This window comes from Haliaeetus leucocephalus, unplaced genomic scaffold (assembly GCF_000737465.1).
Source record: "Haliaeetus leucocephalus isolate CR32 unplaced genomic scaffold, Haliaeetus_leucocephalus-4.0 Scaffold506, whole genome shotgun sequence".
In the NCBI taxonomy this organism is placed as follows: Eukaryota; Metazoa; Chordata; class Aves; order Accipitriformes; family Accipitridae; genus Haliaeetus; species Haliaeetus leucocephalus.
In genome coordinates, this window is record NW_010972942.1 from 8,064,419 (window position 1) to 8,089,360 (window position 24,942).

The 24,942-nt window shown below is 38.0% G+C and overlaps 2 protein-coding genes across 2 annotated transcripts in view; one reads left to right on the forward strand and one right to left on the reverse strand.

Annotated features, from left to right (window-relative positions):
* ARFGEF1 (ADP-ribosylation factor guanine nucleotide-exchange factor 1 (brefeldin A-inhibited)) overlaps nucleotides 1-11,199 on the forward strand; it is a 101,668-nt gene extending 90,469 nt beyond the window's left edge. The window contains exons 32-38 of the mRNA XM_010575930.1: nucleotides 2,757-2,826; nucleotides 5,186-5,315; nucleotides 6,175-6,314; nucleotides 6,684-6,852; nucleotides 7,804-7,942; nucleotides 8,886-9,003; nucleotides 9,747-11,199. Of these exons, the coding sequence (XP_010574232.1) occupies nucleotides 2,757-2,826; nucleotides 5,186-5,315; nucleotides 6,175-6,314; nucleotides 6,684-6,852; nucleotides 7,804-7,942; nucleotides 8,886-9,003; nucleotides 9,747-9,911 (931 nt within the window). The 3' untranslated portion in view covers nucleotides 9,912-11,199. The remainder of the gene's footprint in view (nucleotides 1-2,756; nucleotides 2,827-5,185; nucleotides 5,316-6,174; nucleotides 6,315-6,683; nucleotides 6,853-7,803; nucleotides 7,943-8,885; nucleotides 9,004-9,746) is intronic.
* Nucleotides 11,200-14,053: 2,854 nt separating this feature from the next.
* The window catches only part of CSPP1 (centrosome and spindle pole associated protein 1), a 61,835-nt gene continuing 50,946 nt past the window's right edge, over nucleotides 14,054-24,942 (reverse strand). The window contains exons 27-30 of the mRNA XM_010575901.1: nucleotides 23,623-23,686; nucleotides 19,508-19,617; nucleotides 19,183-19,333; nucleotides 14,054-14,754 (exon numbers count right to left, since the gene is read on the reverse strand). Coding sequence (XP_010574203.1) covers nucleotides 14,528-14,754; nucleotides 19,183-19,333; nucleotides 19,508-19,617; nucleotides 23,623-23,686 — 552 coding nt within the window. The 3' untranslated portion in view covers nucleotides 14,054-14,527. The remainder of the gene's footprint in view (nucleotides 14,755-19,182; nucleotides 19,334-19,507; nucleotides 19,618-23,622; nucleotides 23,687-24,942) is intronic.

The window sequence follows — 24,942 nt, forward strand, 5'->3', positions numbered from 1 at the left end:
CCCCCCCCTTTTTTTTTTTTTTTTTTTTTTTTTTTTTTGACAACACATGTTTAGTACCCAGCTTGTTGTGGAGGCTGCCCCAGTACTTAGAGGGGAAGGCAAATGCTCCTTTTACCTTTGTTTTCCCATGTCTGGAAGTAACACGACAGTTAACATTGAAATGAAGACAGAGACAAATTGCACAGTGGTATATATGAAAGTTTTATGGGCAAGTGCTTTATTGCTAATTGTCTTGAAATAGTCAGATGTTATGAATCTCTGGAGTGTAAAGTATCTTCTGGCAGAGGTTTTTATTAATCCAGTCAGGTAGGATTACATCTGTTGGTTTTTTTAGCATTCATGTAAAACATCTTTCAGGTATTGTATAACTTCTTCAATTTAAGAATTGCAGCACTGGCTGCAGGAATTCTTAGTTCCAGGACTAGCCTCTGCTGGTTCTTGGCAAGTTACCTTTTTGCAAAGAGAGATGATCATATTATTTCCTTGTTTGGAAAACTTAGTACTGGAGTATTTACTCAGCTACCAATTTCAGCATTTACTAGAAAAGCCCAAACTGTACTGCCAAGCTTCCAGAAAATCATTGAGGTGTTGATAGCTGAAGATACTAACACAGAATCACACAGAATGGCTGAGGTTGGAAGGGGCTCTGGAGGTTGTCTGGTCCAACCCTCCTGCTCAAGCAGGACCACCCAGAGCACTTTCCCCAGGACCATGTCCTGGCTTTTGAGTATCTCCAAGGATGGAGATTCCACAACCTCTCTGGGCAACCTGTGCCAGTGCTCAGTTATCCTCACAGGAAAAAAGTGTTTCCTGATGTTCAGAGGGAAACTCCTGTATTTCAGTTTGTGCCCGTTGCCTCTGGTGCTGTCACTGGGCACCACTGGAAAGAGCCGGCTCCATCTTCTTCATTCCCTCCCATTCAGTATTTATATACATTGATGAGATCCCCCCTGAGCCTTCTCTTCTCCTGGCTGAACAGTCCCACCTCCCTCAGCCTTTCCTCATAGGAGAGATGCTCCAGTCCCTTAATCATCTTTGTGGCCTTTTGCTAGAGTCTCTCCAGTACGTCCATGCCTCTCTTGTACTGGAGAGCCCAGAACTGGACACAGTGCTGACTAGAGGGGCAGGATCACGTCCCTCCACCTGCTGGCAACTCTCCTAATGCAGCCCAGGATACCATTTGCTTTCTTTGCACCAAGGGCACATTACTTACTCATGTCCACTCATGTGGCCACCAGGACCCCCAGGGTCTTCTCTGCCGAGCTGCTTTCCAGCTGGGTGGCCCACAGTGTGTGCTGGTGCCTGGGGTGGCTCCTCTGGAGGTGAAGAACTGTGCACTTCTCCTTGCTGAACAGGATGAGGTTCCCATCAGCCCATTTCTCCAGCCTGTCGAGATCCCTCTGGGTGGCAGCCTGACCCTCTGGTGTATCAGCCACTCCTCACAGTTTTGTGTCATCTGCAGACTTGCTGAGGTTCCACTCTGCCCCATCATCCAGATCATTAATGAAGATGTTGAACAGAATTGGACCTGGTGTTGACCCCTGGGGTACACCACTAGCTGGTGGCCTCCAACTAGACTTTATGTCCCTGATCACCACCCTCTTGGCTCAGCTGTTCAGCCAGTTTTCAATCCACCTCACTGTTTGCTCATCCAGCCCACATTCATTACCTCATTTTAATAGTTTCTTTGAGTCTCCTTTTTATTTAATTTCTATTCTGTTTATAATTCTTTTTAACTGAAATTTTCTGAAGCATCATGAGAGCAAGTATTGGCTTGCCGGTGCTTGCCATCTTATCCTGGGGAAATTCAAGAGTTAGAATTGGTTCCTTGCAGAAATTACGATGATCTGTCCTCTACTGGCTCATAATGGCTCATTATTCCAATACCTCCTTTGGCAGATGGAATTTTATAAGACTTTATAGCCCCAAATAAATGACAGTGTATTTAACAACCTCTAATCCAGAATAATCTGTAATATGTGTCCTAGTAGCTTTCAAGAATCAACTCAGTTCTCTGCTCTACTTTATTTGTTGTCTCATTACATGCCTCAAGATTTTATCTTTTCTTGTCTTTTGAGTTATACAGTCTTTAGTTGTATGGAGGTCAGTGATATGTTAATTTAGGATCCTTAACACAATGGGAAAGACCTCACTTAGGATACGCAGACACAAATGTCCATCAAGCATAAGCATTGCCTCACGTAGATTGAGGCTAAATAGTTTGAGATCTTAACAATGACAAATAAGTTCAATCTTACTTTGTAGCAATAGATTTGTTAGAACAAGAGATGATGGGACCACTTAGGTTATTTAATCCAATTTCCCTCAATTCTTGGCAGGCACAGACAGCCTCAGTAAGTTACAGTTAATGTAGAAATTTTTTTGTGCTTAAGGCGAAGATCCTTGAGATAGCAACATGCTGTAGGAAAACAGCAGGGAAGAGATCAGAAGTATTGTCAGTGACATGGTACTTCCTAACAACAATGACTCCTAAGTGGAAGTGTTGAATCCTAAGTGAAAATAGAACCACAATGCTGGAACATATCCCAAACAGAGAACGCAAAACATCTCTAGACATTCATGCTCATTTGTCCTGAGGTAGATTCATTCCTTATTCCACGTAAAGCTTAAGGCAGTGTGAGAGAACAAGGCCCACTAATGGCACTAGAGCACTGTCTAAAGCCAAATCCAGTATTTCTGAGAAAATTTAATCATTTCAAACTTAATAAATTTGGTGCTGGTTTTGTATTTTCAAGGCTGCTGACTTGGCGACCAGTCAGTGGAGAATTTGGCTCTGGATCTCCTTCTGATACAAAAGAAAAACTGGTAAGCTGCTGAAATAAAAAATATTTTAAAAGCTTGCAAGCGTTCGGTACAAATGTGTTGTGATGTAGAATAAGTGAAAAGTAAACTTAGTTTAAACCCATTTTTCAATTTTGGTTTACTTGAAAAAGTTTTTTCCAGTTAAAGTGCTATTTAATCCTTAAAAATGGCAAGGAATTCATTGAGAAAGAAAAGTATGTATTTGTTTGCAGCAAAGTTAGCTTCCAGAAGTTGGCTGTAGGTTGTTATCTGTGTATATTTTAGGTAATGTCTTACATCTGGTAGGTCTCTATAATACTGTATTTAGCGTTTGAGTTGTTTTCTGGTTTGGGGCATGGTTTTTCTTATATTTTGCTCAATATTCTCTTTGATACATTGGCATGACGAGAAAATGCTGGAGGTGGAAAGATGGCCAGTTAGATAGACTGTTGGGGTTTTTTTTCCCTTCAAATTTTCTCTGGTAATAAGGACTTAAACATCAGTGTTTAATATAGAAAATACGTATAACCATCAGATTTCTTAGCACTGATTGAATCAACTGATGTAAAATTTGGATTTGCCTCCAAGTGGCAGCCCTGTAGATACTTAACTGCTGATGAGAATTAGTTTAGCTTTTGGACATTCTCACAAGATTGCTGCATGAAGTTCTTTATAGATTAATGAAACATTTGATAAAAAATTTTCAAGGATATGGTTCCAAATGAGTTCTACTAAGAGAGACCAACTCCCTCCATTTATCTTTATGGACCGTTAACATAATTTACTTACAACAGAGTGTAAATGTTTGTGATAGCGAGTTCTCATTATACAGGTATTTTACATCCGTGTGACTGAACGTGCTTGCTCTGTCTTGACTCATTTGTAGTGGTTTGATGTATAAAACGTTTGATCTAAACGTTGGCTATGTTTTTGATCCATTTATGTTAAATATAATAGCATGCAAAAATGGCAAATACATTAAATGTCTTATGAATAAATTGAAAGGTCTTTTCTCTTTGAAACAGCTTAAAATGAATGTTTTCAAAAATCTTTTTTGTCTTCAGTGTAGAAAGACATTTTAAAACTTCAAAATTAACAGAATTTGTATAATAAGTAGTGTTAAAGGAGATATATTTTGGATCCTTTCTTTTGGTAGGATAGAATTTTTGCAGGCTTTAGATATTTCCATCTAATTTTTCTTCAGGTAGTTCAAATATAAGGAAGCATTCTACTCTCTATATACATAATATCTATTAAAGTATATTTATACTTAATAGAGATTAAAACCTTCGTTATTTACTGGTATGAGAAGTTGATATGTTCTTTGTAGGAGCTGTATGTGTAGATTTAAATCTTGCTAACACCACAATACAGGGAATTAATGTGTAGTCTCCAGTGGTACTTAGGGAACAAATGCCAATAGAAATGCTGGATTGCTGAAAGGGACAGTAATCGCTATATATAACTGCTTTGCAGTTAATGATAACATATTTTGTTATTAATTACATTTCCCTCTTTCAATGAATGCTTTCTGAAATGAAAGCAATAGGTATTACCATTGATTTTAATACTTTACATTCAACTGATCAAGAAGGAAGATATTTGTTAAAAAATAAAACAAAACAAACCCCCAACAATTCATCTTCCAGAGTCATTGAGTTCTAGCTCTCAAGATAACGCAATACAACATGGAGAATCAGAACACATTGCAGTAGTCTGCTGAAGCAGCTCTCTGGCAAAAGGATTTTAAATTAGTGCATTTTCTTGATACGCATATATTCTCCTCCTCCATCATTTTACTGTGGTAAATTCCTGTAGCACCTACAAACATGTATATAATTCAGAACAGTCAAGGGAGTGAAGGCAAGTAAAGGTTAAAGTTTGATGATACCTCGTATTGTTTGGACTTGTCATTTAAGAGCTGTGTGTTCACATTTTCACCCGTTATAAAAGGAATACAAATTCTCACAGAAGCTATTAGAGGTTTTTCTTGTACATCAAGGTGGGTACTGCATTTCCCAGTATTGGAACCTTGCAGCAAACCTCATACACTTAATCTGGTAAAAGTCAAACTAACTGTTGGCTGACATACTAAACGCTTGGATGGCATACAAAAAACCTATGTGCAAAATACTACTCATTGACTTTGCTGTGTAATTAAATATTTGTTGCTTGTTAATTATTCAATTCTTTTTTAGTAGGTCATCTTTTTAGTACATCTTTCTTGAATGCTGATATCAAATATGAAGTGAATGAAAAAGTGCAGTGTTGAAACAGCAAACGTCTTAAGCTATGAAGAGCACAACGCTATTGACAATTAGCTTGCAGAAGTTTTCTGTCATTTCATTTTTTAATTTTTTTTTTTTTTTTGCTTTCTTTTCAGGATACAATCTCACAGAAGTCTGTAGATATTCATGATTCTATTCAGCCTAGATCTTCAGATGGACGTCCATATCAACCCAGCGCAGGGTCCACAGTAGTTGAAGAAATGAGTAAAACCAGGCCAACAGCAAGTGCGTGTTTTGTAGTGATTTGGCATTTTATATCTGTTAAGAGTATTATTTAGCAGATATTTGATATCTTTGGTTATAGCACCAGCTATAACTTTAAAAACATGATGTGAAGAAAATTACATTGGTTAAATTTTTGTCTTTGTGTAGTATGACGGGGTTCTGTTGGACTCTTGTGGGTCCACATTTTTGACATGTGCTTTAAAAATCTAGAGTTCAGCTGCTAACTTGCAGGCTTTTTACCCAAAGCAAAATATTAAAAATAGTACTCTCCTTATAATGCTATGTAAATGAGTAATATTTTTTTTCTTAAGAGCGAAGTTCTTTTGTGCAGAATGCAACTGAAGCAATAGCTGAAAAAAAAAAAAGGTGTATTTAGACTGATTTGAAGAGAGTATACCAAACCCTTAGGATACTTGTGCAGAGTTACATCTTGGTGCTTAAAATGCTCATGCCTGGTGGTATTAGTACTTGCCACAAGTACAAACAAGGATCAGTGATATCGGTGCTATCCTGAGCCTTCTCTGCCTGTGGACAGTCTCAGCCTCTGGTTCTTGCAATTGCACTGATGCACACAACAAGGTCACTAATTTTGGTGATTTTTAGGTAACATTGAATATTTGTCCAATATATGGCAGGCAACTTTAAAGTTATGAAATATTTTTTTAAAACCTGGCTATTGTTAACATCGTGATCGGTCGTGGTTTTAGAAGAGTAATTCAGATGGGTGTATTCCAGGTTTGATTTATGAATGTGCTTGAAGTTCAGCTGTTCTTCAACTTAACTCCAAAATAGCTCAAAAAAGAAAAAAGTATTGCAGTTCTTTGGTTAACAAGCAATTTTCTTTTTCTTTCCTTTAAAGAATTTCCAGAGCAGAAGTTATTTGCTGCTCTTTTGATCAAATGCGTTGTACAACTGGAACTCATTCAGACTATCGACAATATTGTGTTCTTCCCAGCAACTAGCAAAAAAGAGGATGCAGAGAATCTAGCAGCAGCGCAAGTAAGTAGAACGATAGGTATCTCTCTTTTTAACAGCTTTTTCTCTAGTAGATAAAGTTTCATAAACTCCTGTAACATCTTCTAATTTACAGTTTTTAGAAGCACTTGAGAACTTCCAGCAGACTGTTGAGATCTTCTACATCTTGCATTAAATTGCATTTGCTGTGCTGGGGCAGCACACTGTGAAGATTAAGACATGTATTGTTCAAAGGGATTTATGTAACTGGGATGTGGATAGAACCTTTAACACAGTTTTAAGTTCAAATACAAGTGCAGATGAAAACAGGGTAGGACTGAGTTATCACAGGAGCTTTCTGAAGACAATTGTGAATTTTTATTTGAAATCTCTTTTTTTCTTTTATTTTAATAGAGAGATGCAGTAGAGTTCGATGTCCATGTGGATACACAAGATCAAGGGATGTATCGTTTTCTAACATCACAGCAGCTTTTCAAACTTCTCGACTGTCTGCTGGAATCTCACAGGTTTGCTAAAGCATTTAATTCAAACAATGAACAAAGAACTGCTCTCTGGAAAGCAGGTGAGTCAGTCACCTTGGAGAAGTATTTTGTGAGAGTGTGTTACTGTGCTCTGAATTGACCCAAAAATAGGTCAAAAGTATTTTGATGCTGAATGTAAAATTGACTATCAGGCTGTAACTTTATAACCCTAGAATCCCTAATGGGAGGAGACCTCATCTGTGCAGGTGCAAATATCTTTTCAATTTCCTAAAACTTAAGGTTTCACTGGGTTATGGCTGCCAAGCTGATCCTGGGCTGTAGGTGTGAGTCCCATGCTTGGAAGCTGCAGGCACAAAACCCCAAAACTTGTTAGGGGGGTTGTTTTACCTACCAGTGTATAAGTGAAACATCTGTCATTTTCTGAGACAGATGGAAAATGGACTCTGTAGCATTTTGTTTAATCTATTCTTTGCACAAAGGTTAGCTACACTAGTATTTTTAATGGTGAATGCATACTGTGAATACGCAGCAAGCTGTTTGGTACATTGATGTATGCATACACAGAACCGCTTCAGCTTGAGTGAGGTGGTATTAATATTTTGGGTATGCTTTTTGCTAGTATGGACCTCCACTAGCAAACTGAGTTTAATTATACAGTAACAGCTTTGGAAACAGTAGCATTGTAGACATTTTTATCAAAAACAAGCAATAAAACAGTATGCACTATAAATATATATGATTGAGACCAACTGGTCCGTTGTTCAGGTGGTTGGAATGCACTTTTATTATACACCCAGGTTTCACATCTACTTGGAAGCTTATATAAAAATGGGCACCAAACACAATTACAATGTATATATACATAGGTTAATTTTTAGCAGTACTCCGTTGTACTAAATGTTGTGAGAAATTAATTACATAAGGTGGTTCTTCTGTCTATGTGCAGAAGATGCTTAGAGGCAAAGTGGGAGACTGTAAGGAAAAATGTCAGATGAAACAAAAATGTAAGTGGATGCTTGGAATTTCTCTAGGTTTCAAAGGCAAATCAAAGCCTAATCTTCTGAAACAGGAGACTAGTAGTCTTGCCTGTGGGTTGCGCATTCTGTTCCGTATGTACATGGATGAAAGCCGTACCAGTGCATGGGAGGAAGTCCAGCAAAGACTACTAAAGTAAGGTCCATGTAGCTGAACCTGTTGATGTTATTTCTCATGTTAAAGAATGTTTATTTTTATTTAAAAGGATAGACCTCCTCCTTTTGCAGTAAACTTCCTAGAGCTAACACAGTATGGTGGTGGTCACAGCTAATATTAAGGGTTTTTATGTTGTCAGGAGAGTGCTGTACCTCCAGCTACTAACGCTGCCTCTGCTTTTTGTTCTTATTATGTGATTTGCAGGAGAGAACAAAGGTTTTGTCACCTTTTTTTTGTAGCGTGTGGGTAGGTGGGGGATTGTTATAGCTCCTCTTTAAAAAGAAAAGCAACTATCACCTAAACCCTGCTTTGTTCTTGCAGTAACCTCAGATAGTTCAGGGAACAGATGCTGTTTGTTCTCATCTGCAGAAATGAGCACCGGGCTTGAGGAGCCTATGGGCATACAGAAGCTTTTGGCTTTTTGGTTATTCATTACTGTGAATACTAAGGTTCACCTGAATGGTTTGTAGTTTACAAAGTCGTTCAAACAAGTGTTGGAATAGCAGAGGGCTTAAAACCGTGGTAGTAATGCAGTGAAAGTATTTTAAGGTTTATATACCAGGGACCAGAGCTGAAAACTACCTGGTTACATCAGCATGAGATTAATTTTTAAAGTCTACATATCATTTTGTCACATGCATTTTAATACCTTTCAAAGAGCACTTGATACACATTAAATATAGCACAAACAGCACAATCATGTTTTGTCAGCATATTTAATACTGAAGTCCTAGGACTTTGGTTTTGAGTTGAACAAAATCACTGCGTGCTGTTACTAATCAGGCTTACAGTAGCTTTCGTGAAACGATGCTGTTCTGCACCAGGGCTCTACGTCGGTATAGTTGCAGAGTCAAAGCTCCCTCTTTGCAGTAAAGCTCAAAATAAAATGTTAGTTACTAGGTTTTGTGTCTTTTCTCTCTAGTGTCTGCAGTGAGGCTCTGAGTTACTTCCTCACTCTTACTTCAGAAAGTCATCGGGAAGCCTGGACTAATCTATTACTCTTATTTTTGACTAAAGTCCTGAAGATAAGTGATGAAAGGGTAAGTGACTGTTTGGAATGGTATTTAAGACAACATCTACAGGTAAGAAGTAGTTCCAGACCAGTTCTTCACGCAGTTATATATTTGACTTGCAAAGCTCCTACTGCGCTGTAGACGCTCTTTGTCGAGGGAATATACATTGAAACTGCACTTGACAGATACAGACAGTAGTAATGCAGAGTGAGGGTGCAGTGAGTGATAAAATAAAATGTGTCTGAGAAAATCTAAAAGATGATAAAATCCTTCAGAAGCGTGTGGCAAGTTGCTTTTACCCCTCTCCTGCTGAGGAAAAGGATTAGCAGCTGATTATTTTATTTAAAGAAATAACTCCTGTTTATTCTTCCAGTGCTACATGTACATCACCTTGACCTTCTCCAAAGCAATTCTGCAGTACATAAATCCATATTTAGATGTCCCTCTATTTCTAACAAACCTTGGCTGAAGTAATAAGTTGAAAGGGGCCAACTACAACAAAAAACTTAACTGATAATAGAAAAATTCTTCCTCTTGAAGAATAAGCATTAGCAAGGAGTTGTGTATAGTTAGTGAGCATCTGTCAGAGTACATCACAGCTGTCTTAGCCTTATTCTAGCACTGCTGGCTTCAGTTATAAAGATGTTTCTGCTGTCACTTTGTGGGTTTTTCACCTCGACTTGGGAGACTATTTAAAATTCTTCACTTGCAACACACTTTCTGAGGTGTATTGATGCATAATAGAATAATTTCTTCTGTTTTCTCCTCAGTTCAAGGCTCATGCCTCATTCTACTATCCTCTGTTGTGTGAAATTATGCAGTTTGACCTTATTCCTGAGCTTAGAGCTGTTCTACGAAGGTTTTTCCTGCGGATTGGTGTGGTTTTCCAAATATCCCAACCACCAGAACAAGAGTCTGGAATAAGCAAGCAGTAACAGATAGTGACTGACTGAGTATTGCTCCGTTTAAAAGTTTATATTCCTCAGCTAAATAAAAGGACCAGGTAGCTGAGCCATTCTGTCTGGATATCCATAAAAATGGTTTCTCTGTATGGCAATGTGTATCCAAGGGTTAACGGTACTGATGCTTACAACTGTAATTAAGGCTTGCAACACTCCAGTCCCTTTATTTCCTGATGGATTATCTCTATCAGTTTCTCTTACCTGGCTCATGCTGAGCACCGAGCCAGTTTTTAGCACAGTCCTCTTGTCAGCATGGGCTGCAATATCCTTTACTGTCCTAGACAGCAGTGTAGCAACAGATGTTTATGGCGGGTGTGAAAGTAAAATGTACCCAAAGAACTATATATGTAAAGGTTTGAGCTTCTGCAAGAAGTACAACTCAGGAGAGCTGTATTTTGAAGGATAAAATGTTTATAGTGAAAAGAAAATGGAGATTATTGTTCATGGTAAAAGATATTTAGCAACTATGTCTGATATTCTAAGATTTTTGCACACTCAGGCTGTCTGAGACATTGGTAATCATCCTTCTGTGAAAAATGTACAGAGATGCAGGTCTGTAATATAAACTCTTTAACACTATACAGTTCTTCCTGAATTGTTTTATTTCTGTATTATTGATTTGCTGAAAACCCGTAACACTTCATTGTTTACCAAATGCACTAGAAGTTTGGGGTTATTTTTGGGGGTTGTGATTTCTTTTTTTTTCTTTTTTTTTCTTTTTTTTTCTTTTTTTTTTTTTTTGGTTTCATTGTAGCCCAGAAGTTAGTGTTGCTGGCTTTTGTCAAGAACAGAGGTAGAAATATGACTGACATAACTACCTGTAATATACTTGTTTTAGGGCTTTTAAATATAACGAGCCATTGAAATGATGATCCTTCAAGGACTGGAACTTGAATCACTGCAAACAAGTCTAGGTTGTGTCTGCTGTCAGATGTTTTTTGTTTGATGTAGATTTCACTCTTATGTACAGAATTTAATGTTGAATATATTCAAGTAACAAATCTGGCATGGTTTGGGGATGGTTAAATTTATTGGAAATGTATTCATACTGTGAATTGTGCTCTGATGGTTAAACGAAGATTGTCAAGCATTCTGTATTACAATGGATGTAGAAATTTTTTTCAGATGGACAAAATGTATATGGTACAGATATGTAAAGTTTTCTATGTAAAAAAAATTCTGTACAACTTTCTGTACAATATTTGGTTCTCATCTGGCATATTCTAATCAGGTTATAGGTCAATAAAGTTTTTGAACTCTTTCATCAGTGCAATCAAAACCAGTCTAATCCACAGCTACTTGTTTTACAGTTTCCTTTGCCTCTCATGCTCTTGTTTCAAAGGAACAAACTCCAGCCCTCCGGGGGCAGAAAGGTGGGTGTCCTTTGGTTGACTAGGATGTGTCTTCTCACTGTTAGGCAAATACAGGGTGAAAAAGAATGGTAAGTTTAAAAAAAAACAAACACCATACAACAAAAAAGGAAGATTAAAAGCACTTGTAGGTGGACTAGTCAAATGAACCCTGTAGTGCTGCATGGATAGAAACTCAAATACTGCGTTTTGCTTTCTGGGGATTAAAATATTAACACGAAACAGACTATGGAATAAGGGTGGATGGGAGCGGAAAGGCTGGGATTACAGTTCATCTGACTGCTGACTCAGAATACGGCAGCCAGCTAAGCCTTGTCGGCGTCTTTGATTTTGTAAGTAAAAGCAGGATTGGATGGTTCTCCAGTGTGTTCTCACAAAATGCATGACTAGCAAAGGAGAGAAGCATGAAGGCTGAGAAAGTGGATGAGGGAGCCTGATCTCACAGGGGAATAAGCCTGTGGCTCTTGGCAGCAGGCTCCAAAAATAAGCATAAGCAGTTCAATGAGATAGCTGTGGAAAAACCAGTGAAGGGAATTAAAAGGCATGACCTTTGACTAGGAGTTTTCTGATAATGTTAATTGGGGTGGAGCAAAACCAAATTGCATTTATCAAAGTCAGAAGGGGGAGAAATGACGTTAATTTAATTAATTGTAATTGTACAGCCTTTCTTCTTGGGCTGTATTTTATTTTTTCAGTTTGTTGTGTAATGTTTAAATCTTAAACAACTGTACTAGGCCAGACCTGAGGTCAGTCTTGTCTGTTTTGACAGTGATCAGTAATAATTCTTAGAGTAAGTATAATGTGTCCCATTCCTAGTGATGTCATACTCTCCCCCATGCCTGCGGCAAACGGTATTCTTGGTACCGTTGTCAAGGTGTTCCCCACACTGTTGCCTGGAGCACTGTTTTAACAACTGTTTATGTATTTGTTATCCATGTGTCTGCCTAATTCTGTTTTAAATGTCTGTGTAGTTTGGGTGGTTGGGGTTTTTTGTTTTAAACCTTACTGCTTCATTGTTCTGTTGTGTACTCCTATTTTGTAATGATTTTTTTTTTTACAGCATGACCTTCTCATGCCTTACCTTTATTTACTGCTTATGTGCAAAAGGCCTAATAGCTGTTTAGTCTTGGCTCATTGGAAACTGAACTCCTGTATCATCATTACTCTTTTTGGTACCTCTCTTTAGTTCTTGCAGTGCCAGAACTGCACTAGCTGTATTCTGGGTATTATGTTCAACTTGCAGTTCTTTTTTTTAATTTAAAAAAAAATTAAAAAAACCTGAGGGAAGGCAGGCAGAAACACCCTGCCTCCAACTGAGCTTTGGATGTGCAGAGAAAGCTGAAGGAAAGATGTGAAGGACTAAGAGTATCCTGAATAGCAGCCTGGATGCCAAAGGGAGGGTAGCTGTAAGGCAGAGTGTAATTCACTGTGCTAAATGCTGTTGAGCAGTGAGGTTAAAATAAGTTCAGTGGTTTCAGGTCACTGCAGAGGTGAAGGAAGCAACATAAAGGGGGGGACTGTGCCATGTCGGAGACTTGAACTGGAGGAAACGAGTGCCAGTCTGTGATGGTCAGTGACATTTACAAAAATTCCTGCAGTTAAATGAAGCTGGCTTTTTAGGATAACACTTAACTTTATGCTTCTGTCAGGGAGTGAAACTTTGGTTAAAGTTCAGGCAATAAAGACAAACTAGTTTATGTAGGCCACTAGATGAAGAAGAAAAGACAAGTTCTGTGTCTAGCTTGGGGTTAGCACAGTGATGGATCACAAAGTTCAACTTGTGAAGCAGCTGAAAAGAGCCACCAGGCATCAAAAACAAGGGACAGGCTGGCAGGTGACAAATGGAAGAGAAGTACGAAATACCAAAGGTGGGCTTCAGCATGAGAGGCTCAGTGGCAGGGTGATAACTGTTATAAAACATTTTCACCTTAGCTGCTTAAAAGTATTTTGGGATTCCTGCCTCTGGGCAATTCAGAATCAAACAGCCATGAAGCTGATTGATAACACATGCTGTAGCCTGGGTCCTGGATTACACTAAGATCCCTGCATTACTTAACTGGCCAGTGCTGTCATACCCAAAGTGATGAACATGATGAGCCAGAAACTCATGGTAAGAATTAGCCTGAATGGGCACTTCCTCTCTGGGAAGGAACACACTAAAGCCCTGACAAAGCCAGGCACAACACAATGTTGAAGTACATCTCTCAGCAAGCATCTCTTGCCTGCCATCATCACAGAACCGCCATGGCCTTCAAGCAGGTAGATGGAAGATTTAAGGCAGCAGCAGTTGAGTAAAAATAAATTTTTAGAAATTGTTTTGGTTTCATTATTTGGGGTTTTTTTTGTTTTTTCCCTGCTGGTCAAGCTTTGGCCTCTGGGTGGGAATTCCTAACCAAGAGGAAAATCACAGCCTTACCCTTGTTTCACCTTGGTGTTTCGGTTCACTGAACTAAAGCAACTTTACTCAGCAACTTTTCCATGTGTTTTTCCTGCTTCTTTGAAGACAGCTTTAAGGTTCCAGTTTGTTCATGAGTAAACATAAGCTGAAGCAAATGATAAATTAAGAAAATTGAAGTCTGCTTTTACATTTTAGTAACAAAATAATTTATTAACTCTTAAATCAGAACCATAAATTAAACATATGCAACAGTAGCTATATTTCCAGCACATAACAGGTTAGGGAACATAAGGTACATTGCTAATAGTCAGTTTTCCATGAAAGTGTTTGCTGAGCTTTCATGCAGGACAGCACTCATGACTGTATGAAAAGCAAGCGCCCTTCTCCAAGTTAGTTACTCTTTTGGTAAAAGCTTAAAATGCACCTCTGCTGTTGGGTTACTCTATTTCCAGACAGCGTTGGAGTTTGGCTATAAACAAAGCTAAAAATTAACTTTGATTTTATATCAAATTCACACACACACACACTGTTTCTGTGGTAGCTCCAGCTCTGAGGCTGAAACTTAACTTGTATAAAAAAGTGCAAAAACCACCAAACTATTCCTCCACTTCCCATGTCATATAGTACAAACTATCCCTGCTCTACATCTCCATTACACTGCAGCTTCTGTTACTTTATTATTGCTATTTTAAACTACCCATACGGCTCCACACTACATACATGGACAAGAACGATCCCTACAAGAGACCCTGGAAAGTGCACTAGTGCTGAACAGTCCCTCCTCTGCTGCAAGGCACAGCCGGTTCGCAGCAGGGCTGGAGTCAGCCGTGCGCGGTCGAGAGGCCTTGCCAGCTCAGTGGTAGCGCGTCGTCCGGCGAAAGCTTTGCTGGGCTTGACTGTTCAGCCATGAATCGTTGGAGCGTCTCTGAAGTTCCTGGTCTTAGCCAGGGCTCCGTTGCAACTGTGTCAACAGAACTGGGCCGTCTGGCAGCGTGAGGCGGAGTGTGCTTCAAAAGGTCATCCGCTTCTCCTAAGGAAACGTTGTCACCTGAGAGCAAAGGAGAGCAACATACACCTGTCACAGGGGACAAAAGCTGATCGCATTTTGTTATATTGAACAGGCTTATTTGTCTGCAATAAATGCATAAATAATGCTTTAAATTACATTTTTTTCTACTTAACACACATTTTTGATGTTCTGGGGAACTGGGCCCATCTAGAGTCAGCAGCTAAAGACTCCCAAGTCTTTGATGTCTAATGCCAACGGCTCCTCCCCCTGCCAGATCAACAAGGGGGAGACACACGCAAACTTGGGTGGACACGGTAGAATAGTCTTGCTTTTCCAAAGTCTCCTATTATAGGGAGAAGGCAAATCTGGCAGTCCATATATGCATAGAAAAATGCATATAAAAATAAGGTCATTAAAATTACAGTGTTATGGCTAAACACTCTTTTATAGACGGTGTCTTACTCAGGAAAGAACTTGGGAAGAATTATTTTAACACCGCAAATGCAAGCAAGTCTGGACATCACAGTCCAGCATAGCTAGTAACGTTAATGCAATGTTCTGAAACACATACTGGGTAAGTTGTCATCTTCTAGCTACAAAACAAACCACACAAAAAAAAACAACAACAACAACAAAAAACCCCACCAAAAGGGCCTTGCCTTTGAACTTGGGGTCGTTATCATTCTGAACTCTACTATTACTTGTTTCAATTCAGACAGTAATCATACTTACCTAATACCTTAGACAGTTTTTGTGTGGATTATCAAATAACATAAGTTTTTATTTTATATATATAAACATATAATGATATAAATTTATCATTTCTCTGTGCTGTTCATTTTTTTATTCACAACATTTAATTTTTACATATATAAACAAAAAAATAATGCAAAACACCCCACACCTATAACAACTGAAATTTGCAATTCTTTCCTTTTTAAAGCTGAGTCATGTAAATGAGGAGGTTCTGGTTTGGGGGGAGGGGCTTTAAACTAGGCAGAAAAATGTCTAGTCTAGTAGAAGGGGGGTTGGAATTACATCTTTAAGGTCCCTTCCAACCCAAACCATTCTATGATTGAATACTCTGGATTAGGAAAAAACCATAAAATTTTTACAGAAACATGCTCATTCAAATAAAACATAACAGAATTGTATGTTCTTTAGTGATTAAATATTTCACTTAAGCAGTTCATAAGTGTCATGTAATGTATGTATTTGGATGATTTTTCCAAACTTAAGGTTTTTATTCTGGAAAAAAATGATGACTTTTTAAAATTTGATTTTAAACCAAAGCTTCTCTGAAGCTTCTCATTAAAACTTGAAAGTTGATGGTCTAAGCATGGGTGTGAGAACCCAAGTCCTGCAGAAGCAGCAGCCAGGTGTGTAGATGTGGAGGAAAGGACAGAAACCGCACAATCCCACATACTTTGGGAGCGAAGGCTCAGTTTTCCTCTTGGTGCTTAAGGTGGGATGCAGGTTCTAAAACAAAATGCCAAATACTTTTTGTTCAAAAAGAACTTGGCAGTGAATCCACTAGTTCTGTCACATCATACAGACGGTGATCTGATCATCCTCTAAGCCTTCTCAGTCTGGTTAAAACAGAACTTCTCTGTAACATCAGAAGTGTAAACAGACATCCCTCTCTCTAAGGCCTGTCATTGCCTTTACTTGATGTGGGTTTAAAGCTGGCAGACTGAACCCCTTTGTCTCCTAAATCGTGGGTCCGATGAAGTCTCCTGTGGGTTGGAACCCACAGTTTTTACATACATAAGTTATGGTGGGGTTAACAAAAGTACACGGCAGGAAAAATAATACCTAAAGAAAATTAATTTTCTCTTTGCTACTTTTTTAAGAGATGATATTTAGAAAACAATAAAAATAAGGTAATGTGTTTGTTCAGAGACAAACTGGACTTTCAGGCCTGAAGGCTGCATTTCCCCGAGTTTAACTATTACTGCCTTCCAAGACAAAGCCATTAGATCTTCCAGTAGTCAGAGGTAGGAACAACTGTTTTGTCAGAGATAACCTCATAGTCCACATCACTATATCAGGCTCATTTGGTGCTGCTTTTAGAAAGCACAACAGATCAGCTACAGTACAAAACTTGCTTCATCACGAATTTTAACAGTTTGTATATTCCATAAAAAATTGTTCTTAATTGGGCCACATACAAAGAATTTCCTTTGGAGTTGCCACTTCTTAATTCACAGTTTGTATCTGGAAGCTGGGGATAAGTAGACCTCTTTCCTTCACATGAAATACTGATTTAGAAATTGAGTGGTGTCTGGACTCCCACTAAAAACTGACTGCAGCCCATCCTGCCCCTAGACGAGAACAAACTCTTTCAGCGCCCTGGAACAGATATTGGTGTTTGTCTTCTGTCAGCCTGCACTTACCAGGAATCAGTGCTACTGCCCGCTGTAGATAATCACAGGGTCCAGCATTCCTTTTCTTAAAGGCACAGAGGAATGCCTAAAAAGTCTCAGGCAATTTAGGCAACTTCTCTTACATAAGCAGGGTCTCAGCCACATATCATCTAGCGTGCTCAAAGCTGTAAGAATTCTCTCTTCTGTATCTGAGCCTGCTCTTGTTTAGGCAGTTAGGAACATGCATACATTGCCTGCTGGAGAAAGCTGCTGGCTTGCAGAGACTTCATCGCCCAAAGTACTCGCCGAGTCTACATTGATGGGAATGGGTTTTTTGGTTGGGTGAAAACAGTGGAGACCCGGCTCCAATATGTACTAATTTTCCAATTAAGAAAACAAGTCGAGGGAGGCTTTAGGGTTCCCACATCAGTCCCATAAAGGAAAGTGAACTGCTGTGAGCAGAGCCTTCTTACTGTGCCAACAGGATCAGCTCTTAAAAATCTATCAAAGCCTGTAAATTGCCATCTCCTGGTCATTTAAAGGGAAGATAACCAGTTAGAGTTCCTTAGTTAAATATGTGACAGAGCTGTTTTCTCACAGCAGTGTCTCTGAAGGTGGAGGAGAAATAACAGTCCTAGCTGTTAGGAAAGCAAGAGGATGCCACAAGGGTTCTATCAAACTGCTAGGGAAAAGGAATAAAACCACTTGGCCTGACTCTTTTTTTTTTTTTTGTTAATGTCACTGAGTATGAGGAGGCAACAGGAGAGCAGGCAGCGGTGCAGCCCTAACGACCACAGCTGAGCAAAAGGATCTCCTTACATTTCCAAGAGGCACATATGCTGAGTGATGATCCCCATGTGTTCCAAAGAACAAGCTACACACAGACATATATATATACACACATGCACACACACAAAAATTATATATATCTAAAGGTTGAAGTTCTGGAGACCATGGCAACAGAAGGCAAACAAAATAAAAAGTGTAGTTCACACAATATGAGGCGAAATTATAAAAGAGGTGGGATGGAACAAGGGCAGAGAAGTAAAAGAAGTTTAAATAGCAAAAATGTTTGGGTGGAGTAAAATTAGTAGAGCATTTATTTATATTATACAGAAATGAATATGAATGGGCTTGGGCGTTTTTTCAGTGACTTAAAAATCACAGTGAGATGGTTAAAGCAAACAAAAAAAAGATGAAGTGCTTGTAAGAGTACCCATAGCAACAGAATCAGAAAAACTGTCAGCATCTGTACTCTCATTAAGTTTATAAAAAGGATACTGATACTGCAATTGCCTAGACAGCATAGCAACCACCTCCTAAAAAAAGGGTGATTTCAGACTCATATGAAAGAATCATTAGCACAAAGACTATCAACTGGGTCATAATCCGTGTGAGAAATTAAAGGCCATTAATGGTTGCCACAGTTGGTACCTTAAACACAAAGTGGATCTACATCAGGCAGGCAGCCTATGGAGAAGCTCTGAGATAATTCCCAGAGTTTGATGTATTATATCGTCACAAGACATACGTAATAAATTCAAGTGCGTGTATAGTGAAAGAGGTATCAATATCAACCTCAAATACTGAATGATCATTTATGTGAACAATAGAAAATCCAAATTAACTAGAAATAGAAGTACTTCTTCATACACAATTTTTTGGCATATCTTCATGCTGGTTGGACCACAGACATCTGATTCCCAGGAATGCCAATAAACTTACACAGGAACACCATCAACATTAATCAGTCAGGAGTTTCATATCTATCCACTAACAATTCAGCTATGGATATCTGCATCTTACTGCTAGCTATGACACACTGCAATATTAAAATGAGTATGGACAGGACAAGTATGAGTGACTGATCAGACAGGAATTAGAGAGTCTTTTCCCTATTACCCTCCTCTAAACTTACTCTAAAAAGCTGTGTTGAAGTTTGCTGGGGAAACCCTTGCACCAGCTACAGAGGTCTATTCATAATTCCTACGTTTGAGCCAGCTGCTCACTGTTCAACTACAGGCAGTCTATTAATATTTGTTCCTTTAATTACTATAATTACTTAGTATTCACTGCATCATCTCTACTACACAGAGCATACCTAAGTAAGCAGATTTCTGCTGGAGCTCGGTCAGTCTGTGCAATCGTTCTTCATTCTTGCCTTTCAACTGATCAACATCGAGGCTGAAGCTCGAGTGCAAAGAAAAGCTGTCAGGCTGCAGCAACAGCGGATGGCCTGGTGGAACATCCTCCTGCAGAAAATCCAAAAATGCACAAATCCTTGAGTTAAACAGCATCCTTTTTAAAAGGGCAAATGTACACCCTCAGTATCCTTATCATCTAGCCATTAAGGGACCACAGGAACTGTCTGACATTAGATCTGTGGTCCACCTTCATATTTAAGCCAATCCAGTTATCATACATACAGCACACTCCAAAGCTTTCTGCTTTATTCGTCTCCTCTCCCTTGCAGAAGGTGGATGCTGAGGTGATGAATTAACTTCTCCCAAGGCAGGAAACGTTTCTCCATTAGCACCTGGAAAAAACAGGTGAAATAATTTTCAAAGAAATCAAAATACTAGACAGTGTTCAAACCTGTTTATGTTTTGAAATGAGCCAATATATTGTATTTGATTTAATCACAGGAATTAAAGGAATGTATTCATTAGGACATCTTGCATGAAGCCAGTGATAATCCAGACGCAGACAAAAGAGCAAGGTACCACAACAGCAGCAAGGGATGAACTTCAAGCAAAGGCAAGGAATATCTTGAGATATATATTGAGAACTCTCTTAGGTGGAGGATAAGGCATTTCACATCCTGCAAATCCACCACCTACCTTACTTCACCACATCTTGTTTATACCTAGACCTTTAAAGAAAATGAATACTCTAATGACTATAGTATCTCTGCTTGAAAGAGAGAACACTAAGCAAGTTAGAGGCATAAAAAGATACAATCATGTAATAAATTATGTATGAAAATATGTTACATGGAATATATAATAACCTTACATGGAACAATAATGTTACATGGAATATGATAACATAATCAATGCCTTAATCACATATCCTTAGTCATATCATAGCCTTTTCATGTAATAAAGTGTTAGAATCTGTTCATACAAAAATAAATAACTAAATAAATTTTTGATCATATGTCTATCGCATTACAGTGGGGGGAGTTTAATCTATTTTTATAATATAAATGAACCCTAAGGTAAGGTCTCTTCACACTTGTTTTGTCTATTTCCCCTTCCTTTGCTGATTCTGGAAACCACTTCACATACAAACTGTTTCAAACAGTACATTTTTTCTCTCCAGCACCAGTAACCATGGCTTGGGGGCTGTTTTATGGCTTTGCTGCTGCTTGGTGTTGACAGGGGGATCTGTTTTCTAGTTCAGTCCCTCTAGTACCTCCAAGAACAGAGCAAAGAAAGGACTCTGCTTAACAAGACCAGTACAGAATCTATTACCAGCAATTACTCTTTGTGACAACGAAGTCACCTTTTGGAAAGGCTTTTAGTCTAGTCCGACACATTAAATTAAAAAAAAAAAAAAAGTGTGTAAATATGTATACACACACACACACACAAACACACAAGGTACTGAACAATTCTGCAGCATTTGTCTGAAATGACATACTGTGACATTAAAAATAAATCATAACTGTGGAAAGAATGGGGTTTTCATTTCCTAGCAATTTGAAAATAAATTTTAATTAAATATTTTATATAATTCATGAGTTTAAAAGATCTTCAAATAAAAATTTTAAAGTAACAATTAAGCAATTATTTTGGTTGAAAATTGACATACCTAGGTTTGAAAAATAAATTTGATTGATAACAAGGAAGTTCAGAGAAACAGAGAGATGTTTTTAAAAATTCTTTCATATTACCAGTTGTTTTTTCCCTAGAAATAAAAATTTTACTCCCCTCTCCTCTTTTCTCTCCCTGAGTTTCACCAAAAGTACTCAAGCTCTCATAACAAATGTTTCAAGTAAAAAAAAAAATCAAAGCATAATTTTGAAATGGTAGATGGCTAACAATCCACTTACCAGAATTCTAGTTACAAGATCAGTTGAACTTCATTATATTCAAAATAGTGCTATTACTCAGAATACAAAAACCCATTTAATAATGTGAATTTATCACCACAGAAACAAAGTACAAGCTAAAGAACAATTTATTTGTACCTTTAGTGTTTCATCAGTGTAAGATGCTACCTGTTCCTTTAAGCATCTGTCATTCAGATACTGCTACGCAGATGTGCTTTCAAATCACTGCATTAACACTAATGAATTGTAGGGTTTCAAATGAGGTGAAAAAAGGGAAAAATAAATTGATAAACCTCTTTATTCCTAAATGCCTCAAATTTCTGAGCCCTAGGAGATAAAGACAAATTCATTTGTAATGCTGACATCTATTACAAAATAGAGTTAGATTTTAAACCCATGTCAAAAAAAACCTCAAAACAGGAGGGCAGTGTTATGCTCTTCTTAGGAAATAAAAAACATTGTTAAAAAACACCACAAGGATTTCACAGAAGACCCTCAGACAATGTAAGCAGCAAAATTCACAGAGAAGGTGGCCCACAGATAATGAGAGTTACTTTTCATTTCAGGGGTGGAAGTCACCAGATTCATATTCAGAATTTTAATAGCTATTTGTAAAGCCCAAAGAATGCAAAGGGTAACAAAGTTTTAGTTAGTGCCTACACCTCAGTACTGGGGAACATGCTTTTCACCACAGTCATAAGAGATCTGGGGGAAAAAAAGGGGGGTGTGTGTGAATATTATCATAAGTTAACTCCATCACCTCACTAAGCTGCAAGAATCAGCTGGATAGGGAGAAGAAGGAAATAGGAGCGAGGACTATAAATATCATGAACCTTGTGAAAGTTGTGAATAAAACCAAGGAGCACCCCATTACACAGGTGGCAGATCCAGAGCAGATGAAAGGAGATAGTTCACGGAAGGCACAGTGTGGAAATTTATCCACACAATACTGCTGATGGTAAACAATTAGAGGGATTCAAAAATGCTGATTCCGATTCATGAATGACAGCCTACTAAAGACCCAGCTTAGAAAGACTTACAAAATGCAAACACACAGCATTTGACTTGGGAAGCCTCTGAGCTACAAGTCACTGGCGGCTGAAGAGTACTCTGCAGCGTTGATGCATGTCTGCCCTCCGCCTTATATTCTTCCCCACACGCCTGTTCCGGCTACTGTTAGGATATTTGGCCAGATTCTAGGCTGATGGACTCTCCTGAAGCATCCTTTCATCATTTGGGCTGTAACTAAGAAAGAGTATTTCCTAACCTGAAGAAGAATGTATTGCAGACTACAGAGAATACCAAATGCATTGCACAAGCCTGAAAGCCCCATCCTGTGCCCTTCCCAATGCCAGGATCTATCCTGTACTCCAGGACTTGCACGTTAACAGAATAAGCTTGAATACATTTCAAATTAAGAATTCTGCTTTTAACCAAAGCCAGAGATAACAATCATCAGTGCAGAGAAACACAACTAGTTTCGTTAAAAAACACTTACAGGAATCTACTGCATCTCCCCTACAGCAAAGAATAAAACCTTTAAGATGATTTCCCATAGATGATTGAAGAGAATTTCAAGGTACTGTAATGCTTACTAATGGAAAATAACGCAGAGAGGCCTGAGCTAGTTGGGTTTTTTGGAGAAAATAAGTTCTAGCCTTATTATTTCTAGTGACTAGAAACAAAACACATCTGAAATAGGACTTTTACACACATGCATATACAGGTTGAATAAAGAGACACAGGACAATGTGACACATAGTCCTCTATACAAAAATCTTAAGAAAACTAAAAATCATCTACTTCAGATGATTAGGAAGTGACAATGTTTACAAGTATGATGTTGCAAGTTATGTGAAATTAAGTAATGTGTGAACAGTAGAAAAGTGAGTAATTTAGAATGGATCACTAATTTATACTCATATAATCATATTTAAAATCAAGCATGCTTGTAAAACAAAGAATAAAAATGAAAAGAATCACTGGCTGCCTAACACTTCTGTATTTCACTATGGACAGCTCGTAATTGTAAGCTGTGATTGCTAATAAATTATTTTATTTGCTGCAAAACAATAGAAGAGTATTGCATATTCTACCATTGTAACACATTTGCTGAACAAATATTAGCTTTTCCTTATCCAAAGCTGGGAAGATGTCAAAAAAAGCTCCTTGACAAGGCTAACATTCCAGTCAGAGCACAATGGGCACAGAAAGATGCTTTCTCATGAAAAGATATGAAGTGGTATAAGGCAAGTGAGCAGCAGCATTAATTCTAGGTGTGACCTACACAAATTCATTGCAGTACAAATTCATAAAGATCTGCATTTTAATTTGGAGGCATAATTTTCTAATACTTTAAAACAATCACCATAGCTACACCCACTGCAAATTTTAAAACAGTAATAATCATTTTAGAGACACATCATTAGATTAAATGACATGTTTGTACACTCATAACATGGTTAAGGGGAGGTGTAAACTCACCGATAAAAGCGCTATCCGATTCCAACAGTGAATTTTTCAAGAGTTCATTAGATTCATTCCTGAACTACAAAAGTGAAACAGAAGATGTGCAAATTCAGATGCCTCAATATCTTTCTGGGGCCAAATTATAATTAGTGTAAATTAATTGCCAAACTTCTGCAAAACAAACAGCACCTCTACAGTGTTCTGTACTGTTTCGTACTTTGTGGCTATAAAAAACCCATACATTTTTAAATAACTCACGTTCTCTTTAAGCATTATGCTTTTTTTACTTTTCTGTAGTAATCCCATTTGCTGAAATTGCCTACACATGGCAACTGTTGTTGTGATTTTTGTAACACAGACTTTTCCATCAAGAAGTATGTCCTCGTCACTCTGCTTGAGTTTCAGAACAGTCAGCGCTACAAGTGAGCTTTGCACCTAAGGTTTGTATGAAGTATTGATCAAACAAAGAATGATTCCTTGTGTTTGACTTACCCCACCACATACAATCTTTGATATTAAAGCGTTAAAATAACAAATTTCTTCATAGTAATAACAAGCACTAAGAGTAATACTTGTAGTTCACTGCATAGTTGCAACCATTTGTTACAGAAATTCTACTATGGAATCATTTATGTTGAAAACCACTCTGAAATCAAAGCAGTAGAAACTATCAGAGGAAACAGAACAAGAAAAAACAAATTTTTGACTGCAAAGCATTGGTCTGAAGAAGAATTTCAGGCAATAAATTACAACTATAAAATGTGCTACAGTGATTTTTTTTCTTTAAATAAAAACCGTTTCATTTCTGCATGCAATTCCTTGAGGCTAATGGCTTTGCTCTTGCTCGGTCTTCCATTTTGTATGGTTTCACACTCCCACGAGACACAACTGAACTCTGTTATTCTGTAATTTGGGTTAGTGCAGAATTCCAATTTGATAACACTTTATTTCGCTCTTTTCACCAAGTCAGAAAATAAATGTCTCATTTGAGACAACGGATCTAATTATTGATTGCCACGTGCATCACTTAAGCCACCTGAATTCAGAGCAACTGCTTCTGGCTTGGCTTTTTCTACTAATTCCCACCCCCAGCAGCAATCTAACATCATATGAATATAAAATAAGTACCAACAAATATAAAAAGAAGGGAGTTAAAGAATCAAACCATCTCTGTATACAAAGATAAACAACTTCTGTCAAGTTTAAGAAACTGTTACTCATTGTATTGACAAGCAAGAGAAGTAAATAAGCTTGCTGTCTTGTTACTTAAGTGTAATTCCTTTCTCCAAATCTGTGAAAGACACAATATTTCTCACACTTGAAAAAGGTAAAGTA